This window comes from Megachile rotundata, chromosome 7 (genome assembly GCF_050947335.1).
Source record: "Megachile rotundata isolate GNS110a chromosome 7, iyMegRotu1, whole genome shotgun sequence".
NCBI lineage: Eukaryota > Metazoa > Arthropoda > Insecta > Hymenoptera > Megachilidae > Megachile > Megachile rotundata.
This window is the reverse complement of record NC_134989.1, coordinates 9,011,686-9,033,720: the sequence shown is the minus strand read 5'-3', so window position 1 is coordinate 9,033,720 and position 22,035 is coordinate 9,011,686. Positions and strand designations below refer to the sequence as shown.

Below are 22,035 nucleotides of genomic sequence, written 5' to 3'. Positions count from 1 at the left end.
AAGAAAACAACAGTTATCGATATCGCATTTTAATTTCGCTCTCAGTATAAAAATGTAATTTATAATTGTGGAATTGAAATTTAATTTGGAAATAAATTTTAACTATTCGTAGAATGATGGTTTGTGAATTATTTCGAAATATTAACATCTAGGTTTGCGGAGAAAAATAGTATTTACAATGTTTGCTTATCAATGTTACACTAAACTACGTCCTCGAAGTAGTCGTCCTAATTCCTTAGACCTTGTCAAAGATATTATTTTGTACATTTTTTCAGTAATTTTATACAACTTTATACAAACTTACGCAACGAAATAATTACATAATTGTATATTTTAGTACTTTATTCTAATTCTAAACCGTAAGTATATTTACAAAACCATTGTCGATATTCTAACCAAAAATATTGCTTCAAATCTTTTAAACTTCTCTTTTTGTACATATTTACAATAAATAAAATTTACTTTTCCAGTTATTTTCTGTCCCCTTTTTCGCAAAAATCTTGAGCGAAACATCTCCGTAAATTACTGCTTACAAAAATACTTAAGTAGAATGTAAAAATAAATACAGGATGTACATGGACGTTGATAGAAATAAATGCTGTATACGTGAATTGTGCTAGTAATAACTCTGTCATCGCTGAACAAATACAGCACCTTCGAATTCTAATCTTGATCGTTAAATCGTAACTTCGAATTCGAGTCTTCAGTATTTTCACTTCAAGTTTAAATTTCGATCATTTTCATTTGTTGTACGTCTCTACGATTTTTGAGATGGAGGTCCACGATCCGAATACCAACGCGAACAACGCGAAAGCTACTAGGAGACAGTTTTTCCAAAGCCTCCATTTAAACGTTCCAAGATGGCCTTCCCAACAGGAAATCGTTTCAACGATTGCTGGTATACTGATGCCAAGGTTGGAGAAGAACACTGCGCCAACCAAGGAAATAAAGGGATCCAGATCAGGAACTAATATCGCCACGACCACTAAAAATAGAAAGAAACGAAATTTCTTTAGAGGCAAATTTTTTTGTGAATTTTTAGTGCATTTTATGGATGTGTTGAAAATTTGGGAATAGGAGAATTTGAGGATTTGGGGATTTGGGGATTTAGTGATTTGGAGATTTGAGGATTTTGGGGATTTGAGGATTTGAGAGTTTGGGGATTTGGGAATTAAAAAATTTGAGAATTGGGGAATTTGGGAATTGGGAACTTAGGGATTTGGGAATATAAGAATTTGGAAATTTAGGGATTAGAGGATTTGAGAATTTGGAAATTTAGGGATTTGGGGATTTGAGAATTTGGGGTTTTGGGAATTTAAAAATTTTAGAATTGGAGAATTTGGAAATTTAAGAATTTTGGAATTGGGGATTTAGGGATTTGGGGATTTGAGAATTTGAAAATATAGGGATTTGGAAATTTGAGAATTTGGGGTTTTGGGAATTTAAAAATTTTAGAATTGGGAAAGTTAGGAATTTGAGAATTTTCGAATTGGGAACTTAGGGATTTGGGAATATGAGAATTTGGAAATTTAGGGATTTGGGAATATGAGAATTTGGAAATTTAGAGATTTGGGGACTTGAGAATTTGGAAATTTAAGGATTTGGTGATTTGGTAATTTACAAATTTTAGAATTGGGGAATTTTGGAATTAGGGATTTAGGAATTTGGGATTATGAGAATGTGGAAATTTAGAAATTTAGGGACTTGAGAATTTGGAAATTTAGAGATTTGAGGATTTGAGAATTTGGAGTTCTGGGAATTTAAAAATTTCAGAATTGGGGAAATTATGAATTTGAAAATTTCGGAATTGAAGATTTAAGGATTTGGAAATTTGAGAGTTTTAGTGTTTTGGGAATTTAAAAATTTGAGAATTGGGGAAATTATGAATTTGAGAATTTTGGAATTGGGGATTTAGGATTCTGAAAATTTGAGACTTTAAAGATGCCAGAAGTTGGGGTTTTGGAATTTGAAAATTTTAGAATTGTGTAATTTTTTAAGTTCACACATTTAAATTTGAATTTTGCAAAATATCAAGATTTAAAGATCTGATAACTGAAAAATTTCACGATTAAGAAATTTAAGAGTTGATAATTAATTTTTATAATTCATAATTCAAAAGTTCTACACTTTATGAATTTTATAATTGCAAATTTTAAACGTTTATAAATTTAAAAAATTTAATAACTTTTAACCCTAACCTAACCCTGTAAACTGAAGAATTTATAAAATTTTTAATCTCAGTATAGTTTAATTCCTTTTGACAATTTAGTCTTTAACGTCGCGTCAAAATAAAACTCCACTTCCGTCATTCGTTATGTAAAGAGAAATAATTATTTCGAAAAGTCAAAACATCAAGGACTAAAGCATCAATGCATATCTTTACAATGAGGTAAATGAGTACGAGTCACTGAACGGTGCTTACGACTGACAGTGAGTCATGCGGTTAGAAGACCAACGGGTGTTTCCCTAGTCCGCTCTGCGTCTATCCTTCCATTACGACTTGTATTTCTCTTTTTCGTTCCGTAGGAAAGTAACACACTTGTCTGGTGCACGTCCAGAAGCATATATGTTGTTAATAAGCGGAAGGGTAATCGAAACCTGTTATTGTGACCTGAAGGTTCCTTTTTCACTTTGTGCTCATCAGATTGTATACTCGTTCTTAAAAATTTTTTTTGATGGTTGCGATTTCAATTACAAGATAGTTACATGGAACATTATATTAAGCAGACAAGAATATTTTAATATTCTAAAATTTTTTAGAAACGACGTGTACAAAGATTATTAATTTTGAATTTAATCGATGTGCTTCAGAATGATTAACAAAATTAGAATTAGGATTGTTAATTAAATTAGGTTTTTAAGAGGACATTTAATGTAAAATTTAAGAAAACTTTATATTGAATGCAACTCTTTTTCATGTCTTCTGGAAAGCTGACAATTTTCAACCCCTTTCAATCGTTCCACAATATAAGACAGTCATCCGAGCAGATTACATTGACTTGAATTCCTCTTTTTCTTACAGGTGTGTTGTGTTATATGGGTTGGATATGATATTTCCAAAGATTATGTACGTTTTAATAATTATTAGGGATTGTGTATACTATATGAGTTATGTGTAATACTCCCAAAAATTGTGTATGTTTTAATAATTGTTAGGGATCATATACTATATCATATGGGTTATGTATTATGTATATTTAACCAATGAACATTTTATGTATATTTCAAAAGATTATGTCTAATTATGTTTTCAAATGGACAAATTCATCAAAGACAGTTTCGTGTGTTCTTACCTGTCAATAGAACCATAGTTATCCTGAGAAGGGTCTCACATAAGGTTTGGTACTTGTGGCTACATTTTTCTTTCAGACTACCCCATATGATGTCCAGCGACACGAAATACTGTAGTCCATAAGTGAATAGCACAGCCAGCGCAATGAGAAGTTTAGCTAGTTGCCCCATACTGTACAACAATAAAAAAAAGACAAAATCGTTAAAAATTTAATTTTGTAGAGAAAAATGTTTAAAAATATTTAAAATGTTTCTAAATTTGACTAGCAGAGAAGTAATGATCGTGTTAAATTAGTAAATGAAATTTTATAAAATTTGATAAATTTTATTTGATAAAATGTGTTATTAACATTGTCAGATTAACTAGTGAAGAATGTAAGAATTTGCATAAGTAATAAAATTAATGAGTAGTTATTAGTTGTTATTTAGCATTAAACATTAGTAAGTAACTTTATTAGTAGTAAAACTTACATTTCTTCTTCTGGAATGTTTAAGGTGATGCTAGCATCAATTGCCTCGCCATATTTCAGGTATCCAAAGACACCCAAAACTGCGTACAGAGCTACAACTATTGTCATTGTTATGTTAAGGACACCAGGGCAGCCGAGGAAATGTTGTGGTTTTTGCATACTGTTCTCAACGGGCATTACCTGCACAAATTAATTAATTTATTACATCTTTGTGTTGACACACTCTAATTTACAGTAGTAGTTTAAAAAATCTATAAAATGAATATTAACATAAAATAGCAGCAATTTAAACAAATATTTATTTGTATCTTTAAATATGTGATACAACTACAATTTCAATTAGCATTAGATTTAATTAGCATTACATCTACATAGTTGTTTCATTTTAATTTAGTAGTCAGTTAAGGTAATATATGTAAAAATATATCGGTAAACATATGAGTATAAATCATGGATAAGGATTTAAAGCACCTTTAATACATCTTTAAAAAAAAACAATGTTCAAATCACATTGTAAATTATAATCGTACGTCTTATTGTTAGATCCTCATTTCATTGAAACAATCAATCGAGCTAGAGGCCACAGTAATATACATAATTTATGAACTGTGTCTTAGACCTTTCTTCTATGAGTGTCATACACCTACCACAGTTCTTGGGATCAGCGTTACATCACTTTCTAAAGAAATACAGGTTGTATCTGCAACCTGTCATGTTAAATCGTCAAAGACTTCAAACCCGTATTTTACTCATTTTATTTTTATTGAAACTTCAACTTGTGAATTTAAAAATGTTAGAACTAAAAAGTTGTTCATTTATTTTAGAAATGATACATGGACGCTGATATCGATTATTTAAACATTCTAATATTTTTTATGAGTTAAGGAATTAAAAAATTCTCAACTACAAAAATATAGAAATTTCAAATTTTCAAGTGACTAAATTTTTAGCAGAAATTAAAGCTAAAAATGATCAAAGTACTAGCTTATGAAATTTTCCCCTAATATTCACCTTTGCTTTACCTGACATTAATTGACAAAAATAATTTTATATAAATAAAAATTTGTATAACTCACCACACCGATTCCCTCGATGGCAAATATCACAGTCGCAAAAAACGTAGGCAGTTGCTCGGCCTTCGCGAACAATTTCACATTGGACGAGATGTTCATGTCAGTGAACACGTAATAAAGGGTTAACGCGAATCCAACCATCATACAAGTGTTGGCGATCATGGAGAATGGGACCAGGTACTTCAAATTTCGCACTTGCCCTAACAGTATCACAGCAGGTATCAAGGTGAGTATACACAATTGAACCGATATTTCTCTGCCGCTGTAAAACACGGCGAGCTGAAATGTAACAAGGAGAAATTTCGTAAGACGAATTTATTTAGTACGAGGATATCGATAAAAATTATTACGCTATAAATGACGAGTTCGTCGCGAAGATTTGGGTCGTATTACAGAAGAAAACGAAAGTTTCGTAAGTTCTTTAATTATATCGCGTTGCTTGAAGATCTCATGGAAGCAGTATACTGGGTGTCTTAATTTTGGGGATATTTAATAATATACATATGTATGATATGTAGAGTCAATATTGTGGTAATCATATCATCATATAATTAATATATGTATGATATATGAATATGTATACGTATGTGTAATATATGAATCTGTATACGTATATATGATATATGAATATGTATACATATGTATGATATATGAATATGTACATGTATGTATATGAATATGTATATTCTTGTGTACAACTATATATTTTTAATTTGCATCAGATTTAGACATATCTAATAATATTACCCTGAAATGACCTTGGTACTCAACAAATAAAATTTTCATTTAAAATTCATCTTATTTGTTTTTAAAATATGGCGAACCTCATAAATGAAACTACGTGTTTTGTAAAAACCGTACACAGATCTTTGATATTCATCATGTTCTTCACAAACGAATATCATATTAATCTTCTCATACTTAAAATGATTCATCATAAACCGTGAACAGTGAATGTGACAATTCAGTGTCCATATAAACTTGTTTACTACATAAGTACTGATGAATACAAACGACTTGAAATCTTGATTCGTCAGTGTATAAATAAATGACTGCTTTAACATCATCGTAAATAAGTACATCAAGTAGTAATTATGTGAATGTGGTTTAATAGAAGAAATTTTGAATTAATCACAAAGGAATTATTTTTTAAATTAACATAATTACGAATAACATCAAGTCATGTGAATATCATGGTTTAATGGTGCGCGAAAAAATTTCGAATTAGTCACGAAGGAATGTTGCATTGATTATTCTTCGTACAAGAATTGTTGTATTTGTAAGAAATTTGATTTCCGATCAAGTTTTCAATTATTCGTTTAAAACTCGTTCAAACGAAGTGCAATTACTTTGTGTTCACGGGCAAGGAGAGGCAAACCGGACTTTTACAAATCAAACAAGGCAGAACAAGTCTCGAGGCTATGCGTTGGCACAGATTTTCAATTGTGATCAAGGAAAAAAAGGAGAAAGACGCACGTGTGACGATGAACGAGGACGAAGGAAACGAGACGATTGCAAATTAAACTGGTTTTATAATCTAACAGACTGGTTTTACGCTTTTGATGCATTTACGGAGATCAATGTAATTCGCAAGCACCAATCGTTTGTGAAACGGAAATTTTTTAATGCAATGTGTATCATATCTTTGTCTAACTTATATGAAACGATTTTCATTTCTATTTATCAATATGTTAATTTTAACTCGTTCTTAAAAATTGATGTACCTGTGGTTCAACAGATTTTATCTAGTATTAATTATAATTTTATATTAAATTAATATATTAAGTTAATATTTTAACGATGTGTAAATATGTTAAATACAAAAGTCAATGTTAAAAGGGTGTATTCTATAAATACTTACTACGCACTAGATGTATGTAAAAATTAATACTAGATATTTAATGTATGTACATATGTACACATATGTATATGTATAATACTTGAATTGTATTACTCAAAATGTTTATAAAATAATTGCAACACTACATGACAGCCTATAATTATACATGTAATATTATAAGTTCAAGCTATTATTAATACTATTGTATAAGTAGTACTAGAACGTTATTATAAATCAAATCAAATGAAGCTAAAATGACACGTGTATATTACATGTGTACTTTGAAACGCATCAAAAGTGTACTGTCCATATCTAACATTACAAACTCAAATCATCCACAAAGAAAATTAAATTTCAAGTGCATAAAGACGAGAGTACTTGACAAGAAATAAAAGTTACACAAAAAATAAATTAGTCACAATTAAACTCCAAACTCAATCAATCCTGATAACGTATCATTTCTAAATTCAAATACACCACACGCAAATTAAAACCTGGCTCATCATTCAATATTATCAAACACGAGTGTTCTTTCAGGACCCAAATCAACATTATCACTTTGATATCAATAATCTTTCGTCACCCATGTACGATATCGATTTAGTGACATATCAAAGTGTCCGAACCTCTCGAAATTGCAGAAAATTAGCTTACCTGCCTAATAGAGGTCGCCACGAACAGCACATAAACACACGCACCACCCACATAGGTGGCACACAATGCGGCATTTACGAAAATCCGACTGGCGTTCGCGAAAGGTCTGACTGGTTTTGGTCCGTAAAGAAAGGCGGCCTCCGCGGTTTCAGCGTATGTCATCTTAGGCGTTTTCGTTCGCTTGCAGAGCACGTGGGACGAGCGGACCAGTATGTGGACACAATGGGCACATATCATGCCGATTATTATCGTTCCAATTCCACCGAATAGAACTCCGCCGTTTTTTATGGCATTTGGCATGGCGAGGATCCCTGTACCCAGCGACGACTTCAATAAGTGCGCCATGGAACCCAGGTCCCTGTAACGGGAAACATTTTTTGTACAAATGAACAAGATAAATTTGCAAGTCTCAGATACACAGAGATTAACTCCTTGCATTATTTTGACGAGTCTGACTTATGACGCACTCGTACCTCAGCCGTGATCAATTTTACTCAAATTTTTAATACGCTTCAATTTGGAGTTCAAATCCAATTATAATTTGCACAGTCAACGATTGAATAACAACATATTGACATAACATTTCAATTTTTTTCTGTTTTAATATTGTAGTTGTAATTAGTTCTGACTGACGCACATAACAAATAAGTCATAGTGCATGGCGTTTAATAGGTACGTTGAACGTTGCACTGTGATGTTAAACAATTAGTATGCTTGAGTTAGTTACATCTACCGGCGAATGACGCACTCTGGATTTAAAATGAAAAATGAAATAGAAATATAAATATACAAATTTTGTTATTTGAGAGAACATTGTTTTTCTGTTAAATTTTCTTTGAACATCTCTCAAACATCTCTCAAAAGTGATTATTTAATGGACACACTGAACGTTATACAACGATATGAAACAGTTAGTGTACTTGCGCAAATTGACTAAACCTATCAACAACGCACTATGAACTTAAAATGAAAATACAGTAGAAGCGTAAATAAATAAATTCTGTAACACGCAACAATGTTGTTACTCTGCTAAATTTTCTGTTAACATCTCACGGATAAATGGTTATTATTTAATAAACACGTTGAGCGTTGCATAGTGATGTAAGACAATTAGTATGCCTGCTCGAGTTAACTGAACTTGTGAATATCGTACACTGGATTTAAAAAAATTACGAAGCACATTACATTATTAATATTTACATTAGTAAACATACAGATGATATTTACATTAGTAAATATTAATTCTTTATCTAAATAAAAATTAACAATGGTTTAAAGAAAATTCAAGTTGAGATGATTATTTTAAATTTTATTATTCAAAGAATTTGTGAATTTATTTAAAGTGAAATTTGTTATTTTGACTAGTGTGGTAGTTTTAAGGTTATCTAAATGGTTGTCTGCCCTCAAAATGGCGTTGAGACTGCTCAGTTGAGTAAACTCCATAAAATAACAAAGTTTCATTGATAACTGTACAGTACGTATTTTATTTTGCAATAATTAAGTGAGTCAATTGTGGATTTACGTCAGTTTGCACAATTAATTAATGAAAAACTGCTGCATGAATGTCATATTTTCAAAATCAATATCTGTAATTGAACGATTTACTCTAATAAAGGAATGTTTTTTAAGTAAATGAAATTCATTTTCACTGGTGCGTTTGATAAAATAAAAACAGATCTGTTTGCACGAATCTCGTTCGATGTATTTGCAATTGGTGTTTTTGCAGATCTTCAAGCTTTATACTTTATTGAATTAAAGAATGAATTTTGCAAAATGATAGCAATTTCTTTGTAACAAAATTGAAACTCTATATAATCGTTCATGTAGTTCATACTATAATTAATATAATTTATTTAACTTATGTAATTTTGACTTTAGAAATATTATTGCTAATAGATATACGTAAGGGAACTCTTAGATATTAATTTAATTATTTATTATACCTCAAAAAATATAATTTAGTTTACTTTTAATTTGTTATATTTTTTTAATGAAATAAATGTATTGACAATAATATCGGATAAACAGTTTTATCACATTTATTATCTAAAATTTTGTTATGTAGAACAAGGACGTTCACTGACAAGTTAGAAGTACTTATTTTATTTTGCACAGAGGAATGTAGAATGAGGAAAATTTTCTGTTGACATAACATGTTATTAAACAGATGATATCGTTTACAAAAATGTTATCATAACGATACGTAATGTCAATCATTAAATGGTTCGAACACATGTATCACGTGGACAAGTGTTGCATTTGCTGTGCATGAATGATTGCACGGTTAACTGTTAACTACTAATTTTCCTATTATAGTACAAAGATTTATAATGAAAAATGATGAAAATGACGAAAATGATGAATAATGATGAAACGATGCAAAATAATAAAAAATGATGAAAATAATAAAACGATGAAAAATTATGAAAAATAATAAAAAATGATAAAAATGGCGAATAAAAAATTTGTCATCAAATGATTAAAAACTTCGATAATGAAAAATGACTTTCTAAGAATGATTAATAAAGTGCAACAATAAATTAATTACAAAAGTTGAAATTCTAAAAGATTTATTTTTTGTAGTAATAATAAAAATACTTACGAATTGGTATTCTTCTTATCACGATGTTCGAAAGGATTGTATAGTTGATCCTTCTCATTGAAATCTCCAATCACAGTAGCTATTTTTGTGCTGGCAACAAAAAATAGAAATAAATTAGAACGCTTATCCTTGAATATATTACTTCCTTGTATTACTAAGTAGTTTATCCTTTATGCGATTTCTCGAGATATGAGTTAACATTTCTTAGAAACCATAAAATGCAAACTTGAAATTGTATGATACCTTAAAGGAAGCGATTCTAACATTTTTTACTGTAAAATGTAGTTTAATGAATTTATTTTCTGTACTCTACTTCTTTGGCTATATTTGTACGTTATAATTAATAGTTAGTTAATAATTAATAGTTATTAATAATTAATAGTTAATGGAAGATCAATTAGGTTTCTCGATTGTTGTTAAAGAAATTGATGTTTTTTCTTAATTTTCTTTTCGTGTACTAATTTTAAAATATGTTAATTAAATTAATATTTTTCTCATTTACGAAAGAAACTTTTAGAAAAAATTTCTTTTTAAAGAACAAAAAAAAATATAAAAAATTAATAATTGATCAATATTCTTTATAAAATTAGAACGAAACAGAAAAGAAGTAAAAAGTAAACTAAAAGTTAATGAAAATAATTTGTTAAATACCTGCTGTTAAACTCCTGCATCGGATTTCCCGCGCTTTGTTCTTTCGAATCCTTCTCCATGATGGATCTGAAAGAAAATCATTTTTAAAACACTCAAAATCTTCCCAGGAATTTAATACCAAAGTTTTAATTCGCTTCTCAAGAATTTTAGGATACTTGATTTATAGATTCATTCAGAAGATTTTATCAACACATTCACTTCACTATGAATCTTTATATCTGTTTATAAATAGGAAGAAACACGAAGATTTTGCATAATTAAGTTAAATGAAACACGAAGATTCTACATAATTAAATAAAACGAAACACGAAGAGTCTGCATAATTAAATTAACAGAATCTACGTAATTAAATAGCAGCTTTGGAAGTTTGTACTTGAAAAATATTTTAGGATCGATTTTCTTCAACCCTTCAATTTTTACATAGAAGTTTTATCTTATATTTTCTTCTCACTTTTTTGGGTTAATTAATTTTATTTTTGATTGCGTTAAAAATTATATGACATTCTGTATGTAGTGTGGTTTTTCATTTTTTCATTAAAAAGTATGCTCTAAGAAAATTTTTCTAAAGCAGGCTATACTTTTGTAGATTTCTCTGATATAATAGTTATTATAATAATTATTATTAATTTTACAAGAATTATATAACAATTATTATAAAATTACATATCTCACATTAGAACTTATTTGAAAAATATTTTACAAAATTATAGCAATTTCTAAAACAGGTTATATTTTTGTAGATTTCTTAGACAATAGTTACTATAATTATTATTAATAACTTCGCAAGAATTATATAACAATTATTATAAAATTAAACATCTCACATATGAAATTGTTTCAAAAATATTTTACAAGACTATAATTTTATACAAGTCATTAAAATAGTCTCCCACGTGAATTTAATTATCACAAAAATTTCTACCATAAGATCAAACTGCCAGTGACACGACATATTTTAACAAATATATAGATATAAAAGTATTGATTCCAAGTAATCTAGATCATCAATATTTAATTCAATCCAAATTTCTTATCGTCTGCACGGTAGTCGTTTCACATGACAATGTTCTTACGAAAGTAATTACGTCGCGCCAATATTAAATCCATTATCAAAATGTGTGATCAATTAATACCTTTTGAAATTATTGAGACACTCGAGTTTCGTATCGATAGTGACGTTTAATTCCCGTTTCTGCGTAATAATTGCAAAATCTACTCGTTATCGGCATAAAATAGCAATTTCATCGTTCTAATATTTTAATCAATTGATACAAAGAATAGATACAAAGATATTAGTGCTTTTAATAGTAATATCTGGTACAAAGTACATCTTAGAAATCAATAATCCCTTCAATTCAGTAAAAATTAATTGATAAGTTTAAGCACACTATAATATTAGGATTAATGTAAAAATAGTTCACGTAAGTCTCAGTTATCACAATTTTATATTTTATTTTTGTCGTCTCTTTTATTAAAAAATTTTATAAATGATTTTCGCCAATTTTTAAATAATAAAAATTTTTAAATAGTAAAAGCAAATTTTTGTTTAGAAAAAAAAGGTGTAGTGATTGAAACATGCAAAAGAGGTTTATTCTCAACATTGCTTATTTAAGAACACAGTTATGAGGATAAAAACACAAAGTAAAATGTAGTAAAATTATATAAGCAACACCCACACGGAACATTTAAAAAAAATATGAAACAACGAAAAGCTGGCAGGAAGTTATACATTTTCATATTGATAGTGTCCAACTAAATTACACCTTGTCAAACAGATTTTTGATATGAAATCGTTTAGATTTTTCATCTGAAGTTGTTGAGGGGTCTTTTTAAAATTATGTAGTTGATGGATAACTCATGAAATTGAATGTTTGTAAACATTATTTGAAGATCGTGAGTTAATACAAATTCCTTTGAATACATTAAAAATTCAAGGCATTCCATAGTGAGAACGAGTACACGAACATAATCAATATTTTAGGTTAGGTACTGCTGTGTAAATATTATTATTTAGTGTATTTTTGTATAAATATTCGATACAATGTTATATAAATAAGTATATTGTTATATATATTGGTATATTGTTGTATGAATATTATCAGGTACATTACTATATGAATATTACTATTCGACATACTATTGTATAATGTTAGGTTAGGTATACCTCCAACCTTCAACCTTCAGCATCAAGTATAACAACAAATATAAAATATAAAATTACAAAAGTTGTGGCCCCACCAATAAAAGTACACAATCATCAAAATGTTGATAAACATTGAAAGATATTTCAAAGATTAAATCTGAGAGCATCTTAGGTGATCCTAATATCATCGGAACCGATTAATTTAATTCTGATATCAACAATGTCCACAAATCGAATCATTCATACTCCGATTTCGTCGATTAATTGTATGTAAACAACGTAGGTGTTTTATCGATGAAAACTTTCCATTATACGAATTATCATTTACCTCCACTTATCGTGAAGTATAGCATTTTGAAAAAGTACCTACGTTTCAAAATTTAAAAACGATAAAGATTTTGACGTCACATCAAAGACAAGGATGATAAAAAAATATAAATTTGTATCATTTTGGTGATGACGAAAAAAGAAGAAATTCTTAGTTACAGTTTCTGCAGTTGCAAAATGCAGATGCCTTTATTAAGAGGCAAACTATGTTCACGTGTACTGTTACGTCAAACTAATTAACTTTAAACGTTATTGTTCTTCACAAAAGAATTCCACAGTTTTTCTTGACTGTTTTGTTTGAGAGGAAGAGGATACCGTTCAATTGAAATTGTGTAGGTTCGCAGTTGAAACGGAACAAATCGACCAGGAAGATTGTACAAAAGTAAAAGCGTAGTATATTGCTACATTTGTGAAGTACAATTTAGGATCCATTTTTTAAGTGTATAATGTGTAATTTAGTATTTTTTTTGTTATGTAATGTTTCGATAAATTTAGTTTCAAAAATGATTCTATTGTAACAAAGGACAACAACCGAAAGGATTTGCAAAATAAAAATTATTCAAAATTATAGACTGTTCGTTAAAATTCTTATGTTAGATTGTTATTTTGCAAATTTACATAAATTAAAGCTAGAACTATTGAATTTAAGGTAGAGAAAATAGAAAATAGCAGTTGTTTAAATTCCATTTAAATTCCACAAGTTTTATGGAAGTCATTTTATTTTTTGCGAATGTGGACAAAATGGCCGACCGTCGGTTGCAATAAAAATGGAGTCGAGGTGAATTTTCCAATCTTCAAATTTTCATGTCTCTAAATTTCCAAACCTTCAAATTTTCAATCTTGCAAATTTCTCGACTTTTAAATGTACTAATCTCTCTAGACCCAAACCTCCAAGTTTCCAAACTCCCAAATTTCCAACCTTGCAAATGTCCAAGCTTCCATGTTTCCCAATCTTCCAAATTTTCAATCTTGCAAATTTCTCGACTTCTAAATGTACTCATCTCCTTAGTCCTAAACCTCCAAGTTTCCAAACTCTCAAATTTCCAACCTTGCAAATGTCCAAGCTTCCATGTTTCCCAATCTTCCAAATTTTCAATCTTGCAAATTTCTCGACTTCTAAATGTACTCATCTCCTTAGTCCTAAACCTCCAAGTTTCCAAACTCTCAAATTTCCAACCTTGCAAATGTCCAAACTTCCATATTTCCCAATCTTCCAAATTTCCTAACTTTCAAGTTTTCAATCTTGCAAATTTCTCGACTTCTAAATGTACTAATCTCCTTAGTCCCAAACCTCCAAGTTTCCAAACTCTTAAATTTCCAACCTTGCAAATGTCCAAACTTCCATATTTCCCAATCTTCCAAATTTCCTAATTTTCAAGTTTTTAATCTTACAAATTTCTCGACTTCTAAATGTACTAATCTCTCTAAACCCAAACCTCCAAGTTTCCAAACTCCCAAATTTCCAACCTTGCAAATGTCCAAACTTCCATATTTCCCAATCTTCCAAATTTCCTAACTTTCAAGTTTTCAATCTTGCAAATTTCTCGACTTCTAAATGCACTAATCTCCTTAGTCCCAAACCATCAAGTTTCCAAACTCTTAAATTTCCAACCTTGCAAATGTCCGAACTTCCATATTTCCCAATCTTCCTTTCCTCATCTTCCAAATTTCCCATACTTCCAAATTTATCATCTACCAAATTCCCAAGTTTCCAAACTAACAAAGTACCAAATTTGCAACTTAAAAAATCAAAGTTCTCGAAATCTACATAAGCCTACAGCAGCCCACCGCTGCCCAACTCTTCAGAAACGACCTAATCTGCCCGGCACTGTACCTCAACACAGCAGCACACATTTTCCCAGCAAAAGGGAGGCAATTGTTGCGTGACCTTTTGTAAACCACGCTCGTGCGAGTTTCCACGAACCAACCACGACAATTCGTGTAGATATTATCCCAAGATATCGACATTTCAACTCTCGGGATCCTAGATAGTCTGTGCATTAGCCATAGTTCTCTGTGTATTAGCAGCAGTTCTCGGTACACTTCTCGTCCAGTATAATTCTCCCTAACTGTCGGTTTGCTCGTGACTCCTTTCTGTCCCTTGCTTACATCAGAATATTTATTAGCCACATCGTGAGTCCTTTTCTGCTTCCTGACATTAGAAAGTCCCGTGTGGATTGTGTGGTGCACGTTCCCGTGGAAGCGTTCAAGGATACAACATCCGTCTCGCGGTGCAATAATTGTGTATGCACATTCAAACGATTCTTGATACGATCGTTGCTCAACGCTGCTTCGATCTCGTCGATTTAACGAATGGTGCTCGGGAAAAATACGTGGGGAGATAAAGAAAGTGCTTGCGAAATTCTTGTGGGATTGGAGATAATTCAGATCTGGAATTGTAGCTGTTGTGGCTACTGGTATTTGTTGGAGAAACATTATAAAATATGATGTTATGATGAATATGATGCATATGTGGAATTATAAAATAATACACGAATTATAAACTTAAATTATATGGTGTGTTTAGAAATTCCTCTTAAATGAGTGCTAAAACTGGTAATGATGGGGTCTGGACCAGTAATTTTTGACTGATGCAGTAAATCACTGTACCAATGATTTTTGTCTGGATTTTGTGTATATATAAATTTTGCTGAATGATAGACTGTTATGGTCAACAAATTTTTTATTTAAATTTTTCAAATGGTCAAATTGATTAACTAGAGTCTGCACAGTCTTCTATTAGTACTTCTATTAGTACTAAATTTGTGTAAAAATGTCTTATAAGTTCAAAGAATTTTCAACAACCTCAGTTCATGAAATTTTCAGGACCTCAATAACTTAATAAAATTTTCAACAATTTTCAGTAACTCCATAAAATTTGACATCTCAAATTATTTCAATTATTTCAAAAGAATCATAGGTTTAGGTTAGTTTAGGTTTCATATAGGTTAGGTTAGTTTAGGTTTCATCATAGGTTAGGTTTTATGATTTTTATTTTTAGGTTAGGTTTAGTGATTTATATATAACTCAGTATTACTTGCTTACATGAAAATTTGTAAATGGAAGATTTAATTTTTACACAGTGATTATATTTGTGATTATAATTGTATTCGATTTATTTTGCTATTATATGTTCTGTTGTAAAAATAATCTATTTACATAAAAATTTAAATTGAGAGTTTATTACAGTTCTCACGCTATAAACATTATCTATCGGAATAATTGTGGCTACATTAAATACTTTACTTCTGTTTATACTTTGTAAGCCGTTTATAATAGCATGGATTCTCAAGATAAGTCTGAAACAATAGCACTTGAAATAATACTTAAGCTGACAGTTGCTTGAAATATATGATCTAAGGAAGCTTTCTATGTTTCTTTTCACAGAAATGAAGTTTTCTTTGTTTTTCTCTTTGTAGGTGATTCCAAGGTTAACTTGATTCTTTCATAGATGAATGTATAAATTTTAAAACGTAATCGTAAGAAGTGTTAATGCAAATAATCTTTGAATTGAAAATAAACTCTTTGTTTAATGTTCTGATGATGAAAAAAAGCAGCAATTTCTAACAAAAAAATATGTCTGTGAATTTGGAATGAAAATCTAAATTTTGGGTTTTGTATAAAATTGTATATATTACTGTACACATTTACTGTTTTATATTATATATTTTTAGCGTGTATTTATATAAAGGGTAAAATTGTACAATTGTTAGTAATTGTGATTTTATTATTATTCAAATATTTTTTATTATTAATTTATTGGTGTTAAATTTATACTTTTATCATAGATTTATGTTGTATTATATACTTGTCTCATACATATGTATTGTGTTATTATGCTTTCATCGCACATTTTTATGATTTATTATACAGTTTTATAATACTTCAGATACTATTCGATAGATGTCGTGAGAGTCATTACCCCCATGAACTTAAAATAATAATCTCAGGAAGTAAATAAGTTTCACTCTTAATTGAAAATCTGCAATTTCTTAAAATTTTAGAAACTCTAGATGAAAAATTAGTAAATTTTAAAACTTGAGAGCTATTAAATTTATAATTTATCATTTTTGCAAATTTGAAAACTTCCATATTGAAAATTTGAGAGCCCCTAAATCAGAAATCTGTTCTTTAAGAAAACTTGATTACCTCTAGAGAATTTGTAAATTTTAAAACTTGAAAACTATTAAATTGGAAATTCACAATTTTGCAAATCTGAGAACATCCATATTGAAGCGTTGAGAGCCTTTAAGTAAAAAATTGTGATTTTAGAAACTTGCAAATTTCTAAACGCAAAAATCTGCAAATCTTCCAAACACAAATTACCAAATACCCAAATTTCTAAATTCCCAGATTTCTAAATCCCCAAATCTCTAAATCTCAGAATTCACAAATCCCCAAATCCCCAAATCACCAAATACCCTTTCTAAATTCCCAGATTTCTAAATCCCCAAATCTCTAAATCTCAGAATTCACAAATCACCAAATACCCAAATTTCCAGATTTCTAAATCCCCAAATTCCCAAATTGCCAAATCTCCAAATTTCCAAATTCTCAAATGCCCAAATCTCCAACTTTGCAAACCTCCAAACACCCAAATTTCCAAATTTCCAGATTTCTAAATTCCCAAATCCCCAAATCGCCAAATTTCCAAATTTCCAGATTTCTCAATCCCCAAATTTCTAAATCTCAAAATTCACAAATCCCCAAATCCCCTAATCTCTAAATTCTCAAATCCCACAATCCCTAAACTTGAAGACCTCCAAATTACAAATTTTCTAACTATGTCAACAGTTCCATCCACGCCAACATAACGCTTCATTCAATCATTTCCTCGCGCTTCATCCCAAGCGCATTATATAACCCTTCGATTCAGTGTCTGAGAATTACGGTACCGAGGGAAATGAACCAAGTGTTTGTCAGGTAACATTTCACTCCGGAGCACATAACACTTTTTGTGCAGTGATACAGCGAAACTTTCACGACATTCAGCACGACATCCCAACAGAAACGCAATTTTTTGCGTCCCAACCGCTACTTAGCCAAATATTAATCTCATTCAACGTATCAAGTCATATTGCAATCGTAGAAACTCGAGCAAATTCAATTAAAGCTGAATCAAAGTCCGCTTAATGACTCAGTCGGAACGAAAAGGAAAGCAAGAAAACGACGTGAGTTACAATCACTTCTCGTTTGAAACAGATTACAGGCATCGATAAATGCCGTTCGAAACTCAACAAGATTTCATCTAATAACCGATGCCAGAATGAAGAGAACAGATTGTAAGGTAGAATTACTTGTCGCGCATTGATGCACGTAATCGTGCAACACGCAATTACCCTCAAACGCGTCATTTCCCTATATTACCAGCTGTTAACCGCATTCCACGATAAAGGTGCACTTTAATATTCGGTCAACACATACATAGTTTCGAGATAACTGGGATCGCTAACTCCCGGCAAACTACGCGAAATGGTAAGAAAAATCGGACATGACGCAACTTCAGTGACGCACATATTTCCTCCCTTTACTTTTATTTACTGTATGTACTTTAGCGGCAATTTAAATAGATAAAAAATAATTTAGATATAATTAATTAACGGGTGTTGTATTTTCGAAAGGTATTAACATTTTAAGTGTTATGAAATTGTGGATATGGGCGATTTGACAGGAAGTGTGATAAAATGTGGAATGACTGTATTTTAGTTTTCTTTGAAATTTTGTTCTTTTTAGGAGAATTTTGCGTAAATTGTTGCGGAGAAATAAAGTAATATTCGAAAAATTACATTTTGTTTTTGATGTAGTTTGGATTTTTAAGCTTCCGAATTGAGAGATTTGAAAAATTAAATTGCAGAAGTTTGAAATTTTTAATATTCCGATTTTTACATTTGAAAATCATCAAGTTATTAGACAGTCAAATTTTCAAATCTACAATTTCCCTAATTTTAAAAGGACAAATTTTCATGTTATCATATTACCAAATCATCAAGTTTGTGAATTAGTAACTTTTCTAACTTATAAATTAGCAAATTATTAAATTAAATAATTCACAAATTAACAAATTTCCAAAGGCCCCAACCTTCAAATCTTTAAGTTTCCAAATTCACAAATTTTCAAATCCCCAAATCTTCCAGTCCCCTAATTCCCAAATCTCAAAATTTCCAAATTTCTAAGCCACCAAATCCCCAAATTTCCAAATCTCAAATTTCCCAAATTTCAAAATTTCAAAATTCCCAAATCCCCAAATCTCCAAATTTCCAAATTTTCAAATGCCCAAATCTCCAAATACCCAATTTTCCAAATTCCCAGATTTCTAAATCCCCAAATCTCTAAATCTCAAAATTCTCAAATGCCCAAATCTCCAAATACCCAATTTTCCAAGTTCCCAGATTTCTAAATCCCCAAATCTCTAAATCTCAAAATACTCAAATGCCCAAATCTCCAAATTCTCAAATTCCCAAATCCCCAAATCCCCAAATCCCACAATCCCTAAATTGCTAAATCTCCAAATTTCCAAATTCCCAAATTTCTAAATCACCAAATCCTTAAATCTCCAAATCCCCAAATTCTCAAATCCTCAAATCACCAAATCCCAAAGTTGTAATTTCTACCAACCCAAATTTTCATATCTGAAATTTTAAAATCAACTCCTGTCAATCTCCTTACTACAACAATAACCAAAATATCCAAATTTTACTATTGCAGCGCCATCACTAACGTTAAGTAGTGTAGTCTTCCACCTTTCGAACTTCATAAATAAACAAACCTCATCCTCTCAAAACTTGTACCAAAAATACTCTCCGATATCAAAAATTTGTAGTGAATAATTTCGCGAAGGCTGCTCATACAAATTTAATCAACTCCACACGATAAATGTTCAAATTCATAAACACCCCGGATAACGATTGATCAAAGAAATGTATCTCGATTTCAATTCAGTTGTAAAATTTCGTTACGTAACACATATTCTGAATGTTCGTCATTTATCGCACAATTTTGCACGAATCTCTGAATACGCTTAGCGTAAATGTACTCACGCGTGTCCTCGAGCGTCGAATTCCAAAACAACTGCAGAACGTGTCTTGTCGATGTTCCTTTTTAAAACGTTGAACAAATCGTCTATCAAACTATTCACATCCACGTTACTTTCCCAATGTGCTTCCTGATCTTCCTCAAATCGCGAAACCTTTAATCGCTTCGCGCCTCCAATGTGCCTACAATGTTCTCCGATAACATTTATCAGCGGATCTTGAAAACCAATCGTGATCAATGTCACAAGCTTGATTTATTAACCGACGATAATACGTTGGATGATCTTCGCACCCGTGTTAATTGCACGATAAACTGCAGCGAGCTTCTGTTCCGCCACAAAGTCTTCCACTGATTCCCCAGGATTTCCCTTATCGCAGTTTCACAGATAATGGAATTCTAACAACTACATTCCGAATGTCTCAGATTTTCCCGGGTAAAATTCTTTCTTGGTAGAATTGACGAGGTGTGAACCCAGTCGTGAGACGACACCGGTTGCAGAGTGACAGCGCGGAAATCCGCGTGGAACGTTGATAGGCGTCGCACACGACTGGCCAGGTTTTTTCGGCGTTACGCAGGTATATATACGCGTGTATAGAGCGTCTCGCTAGAATCGACGTCGCGACGCGTGGGAGGGGAGATAGAGGCCGTTCTCCTAATAAGCTCTATCGGACGTGCTTACGAAGACGATCGCGAGTCGTCCTTAGCATCGCGGCGATCGCGGCCAGACAGGGCCATCGCGATCGGCTTCGTTCAACCGAACCGATCTTGCACCGTCTGCATCTGCGGCTCCCTTTCACCTTCCCTCTGTCTTACTCTGGTTCGTTAACATCCTCCTGCCCTCTTATTCTTCCCTCCACGATTCACCTACCCCTCTCCGTACTTGCTCTCCTGAACTCTTTTCCCTGGTGACGCTCTTTTTCCTCTTGCCTGCCGCTTACTCGCTTGATATGCGGTTTTCTGCGTTGCGTAAGTGGTGCAGGCATGAATCATGACGCGTTTGCGTTGCGAGGAATGGGGTATTGAAGGGCACGGGAATTGGTAACCCTTTGCGTTTGAAAAGTCACCGTTCGGGTTAATGTGGACTTCAAGTGTTTGTGGGATAATCTGAGGTTGTTAAGGAGCTTCATCTTTTAATTTCATTATTTAGTCTCTCCCTGAAGTTTCTTACCTTTGCTGTTATTATGAATAATTAATAGTTGCAGAGGTATTTAATCTTTTAGTTTCATCGTTTAGTCTGTTATATCATTATATCAATACCCTCAGATGTTCTTTCCTTTGCTTTTATTATAAATAATTAATAGTTGCAGAGGTATTTAATCTTTTAATTTCATCATTTAGTCTGTTATATCATTATATCGACACTCTCAGATGTTCCTGTCCTTTGCTTTTATTATAAATAATTAATAGTTGCAACGGTACTTGAACTTTTAATTTCATCATTTAGTCTGTTATATCATTATATCAATACCCTCAGAAGTTCCTGTCCTTTGCTTTTATTATAAATAATTAATAGTTGCAGGGGTACTTAATCTTTTAATTTCATCGTTTAGTCTGTTATATCATTATATCAACACTTTCAGATGTTCCTGTCCTTTGCTTTTATTATAAATAATTAATAGTTGCAACGGTACTTGAACTTTTAATTTGAACATTTAGTCCGTTATATTATTATACCGAGTACCCTAAGAAGATCCCTTCAGTTGCATTTGTTATAAATAATTAATAGTTAATCGTTATGAATGAATCTGCAACGCCCATCACATGTGACTATGTAGCACTGATAGTTTCAATTTTTCTGAACGAATTTTTTACAATATAAATTATAATTTTCCTACGAATTATTAAGGTTAAATTTTTTTCTAAAATCTCTACTTTCGTCGGGAACAAAAATTGACAAGTTTGCTTTTACTATAAATAATCAATTTAACTGCATCTGCACATCACATATTACT

At 31.1% G+C, this 22,035-nt stretch overlaps 1 protein-coding gene across 1 annotated transcript; it reads right to left on the bottom strand.

Moving 5' to 3' along the window:
- Window positions 1–13: 13 nt before the first annotated feature.
- On the bottom strand, window positions 14–20,857 carry LOC100875298 (proton-coupled amino acid transporter-like protein pathetic). Its single transcript, XM_003703857.3, has 8 exons — window positions 20,089–20,857; window positions 10,582–10,647; window positions 9,931–10,020; window positions 7,329–7,686; window positions 4,838–5,113; window positions 3,763–3,941; window positions 3,294–3,463; window positions 14–985 (listed from the first exon to the last, which is right to left on the bottom strand). Exons 2-8 carry the CDS (start codon window positions 10,638–10,640, stop codon window positions 741–743), a joined length of 1,377 nt encoding a protein of 458 aa, XP_003703905.1. The 5' UTR covers window positions 10,641–10,647; window positions 20,089–20,857; the 3' UTR covers window positions 14–740.
- Between the last annotated feature and the right edge of the window lie 1,178 nt (window positions 20,858–22,035).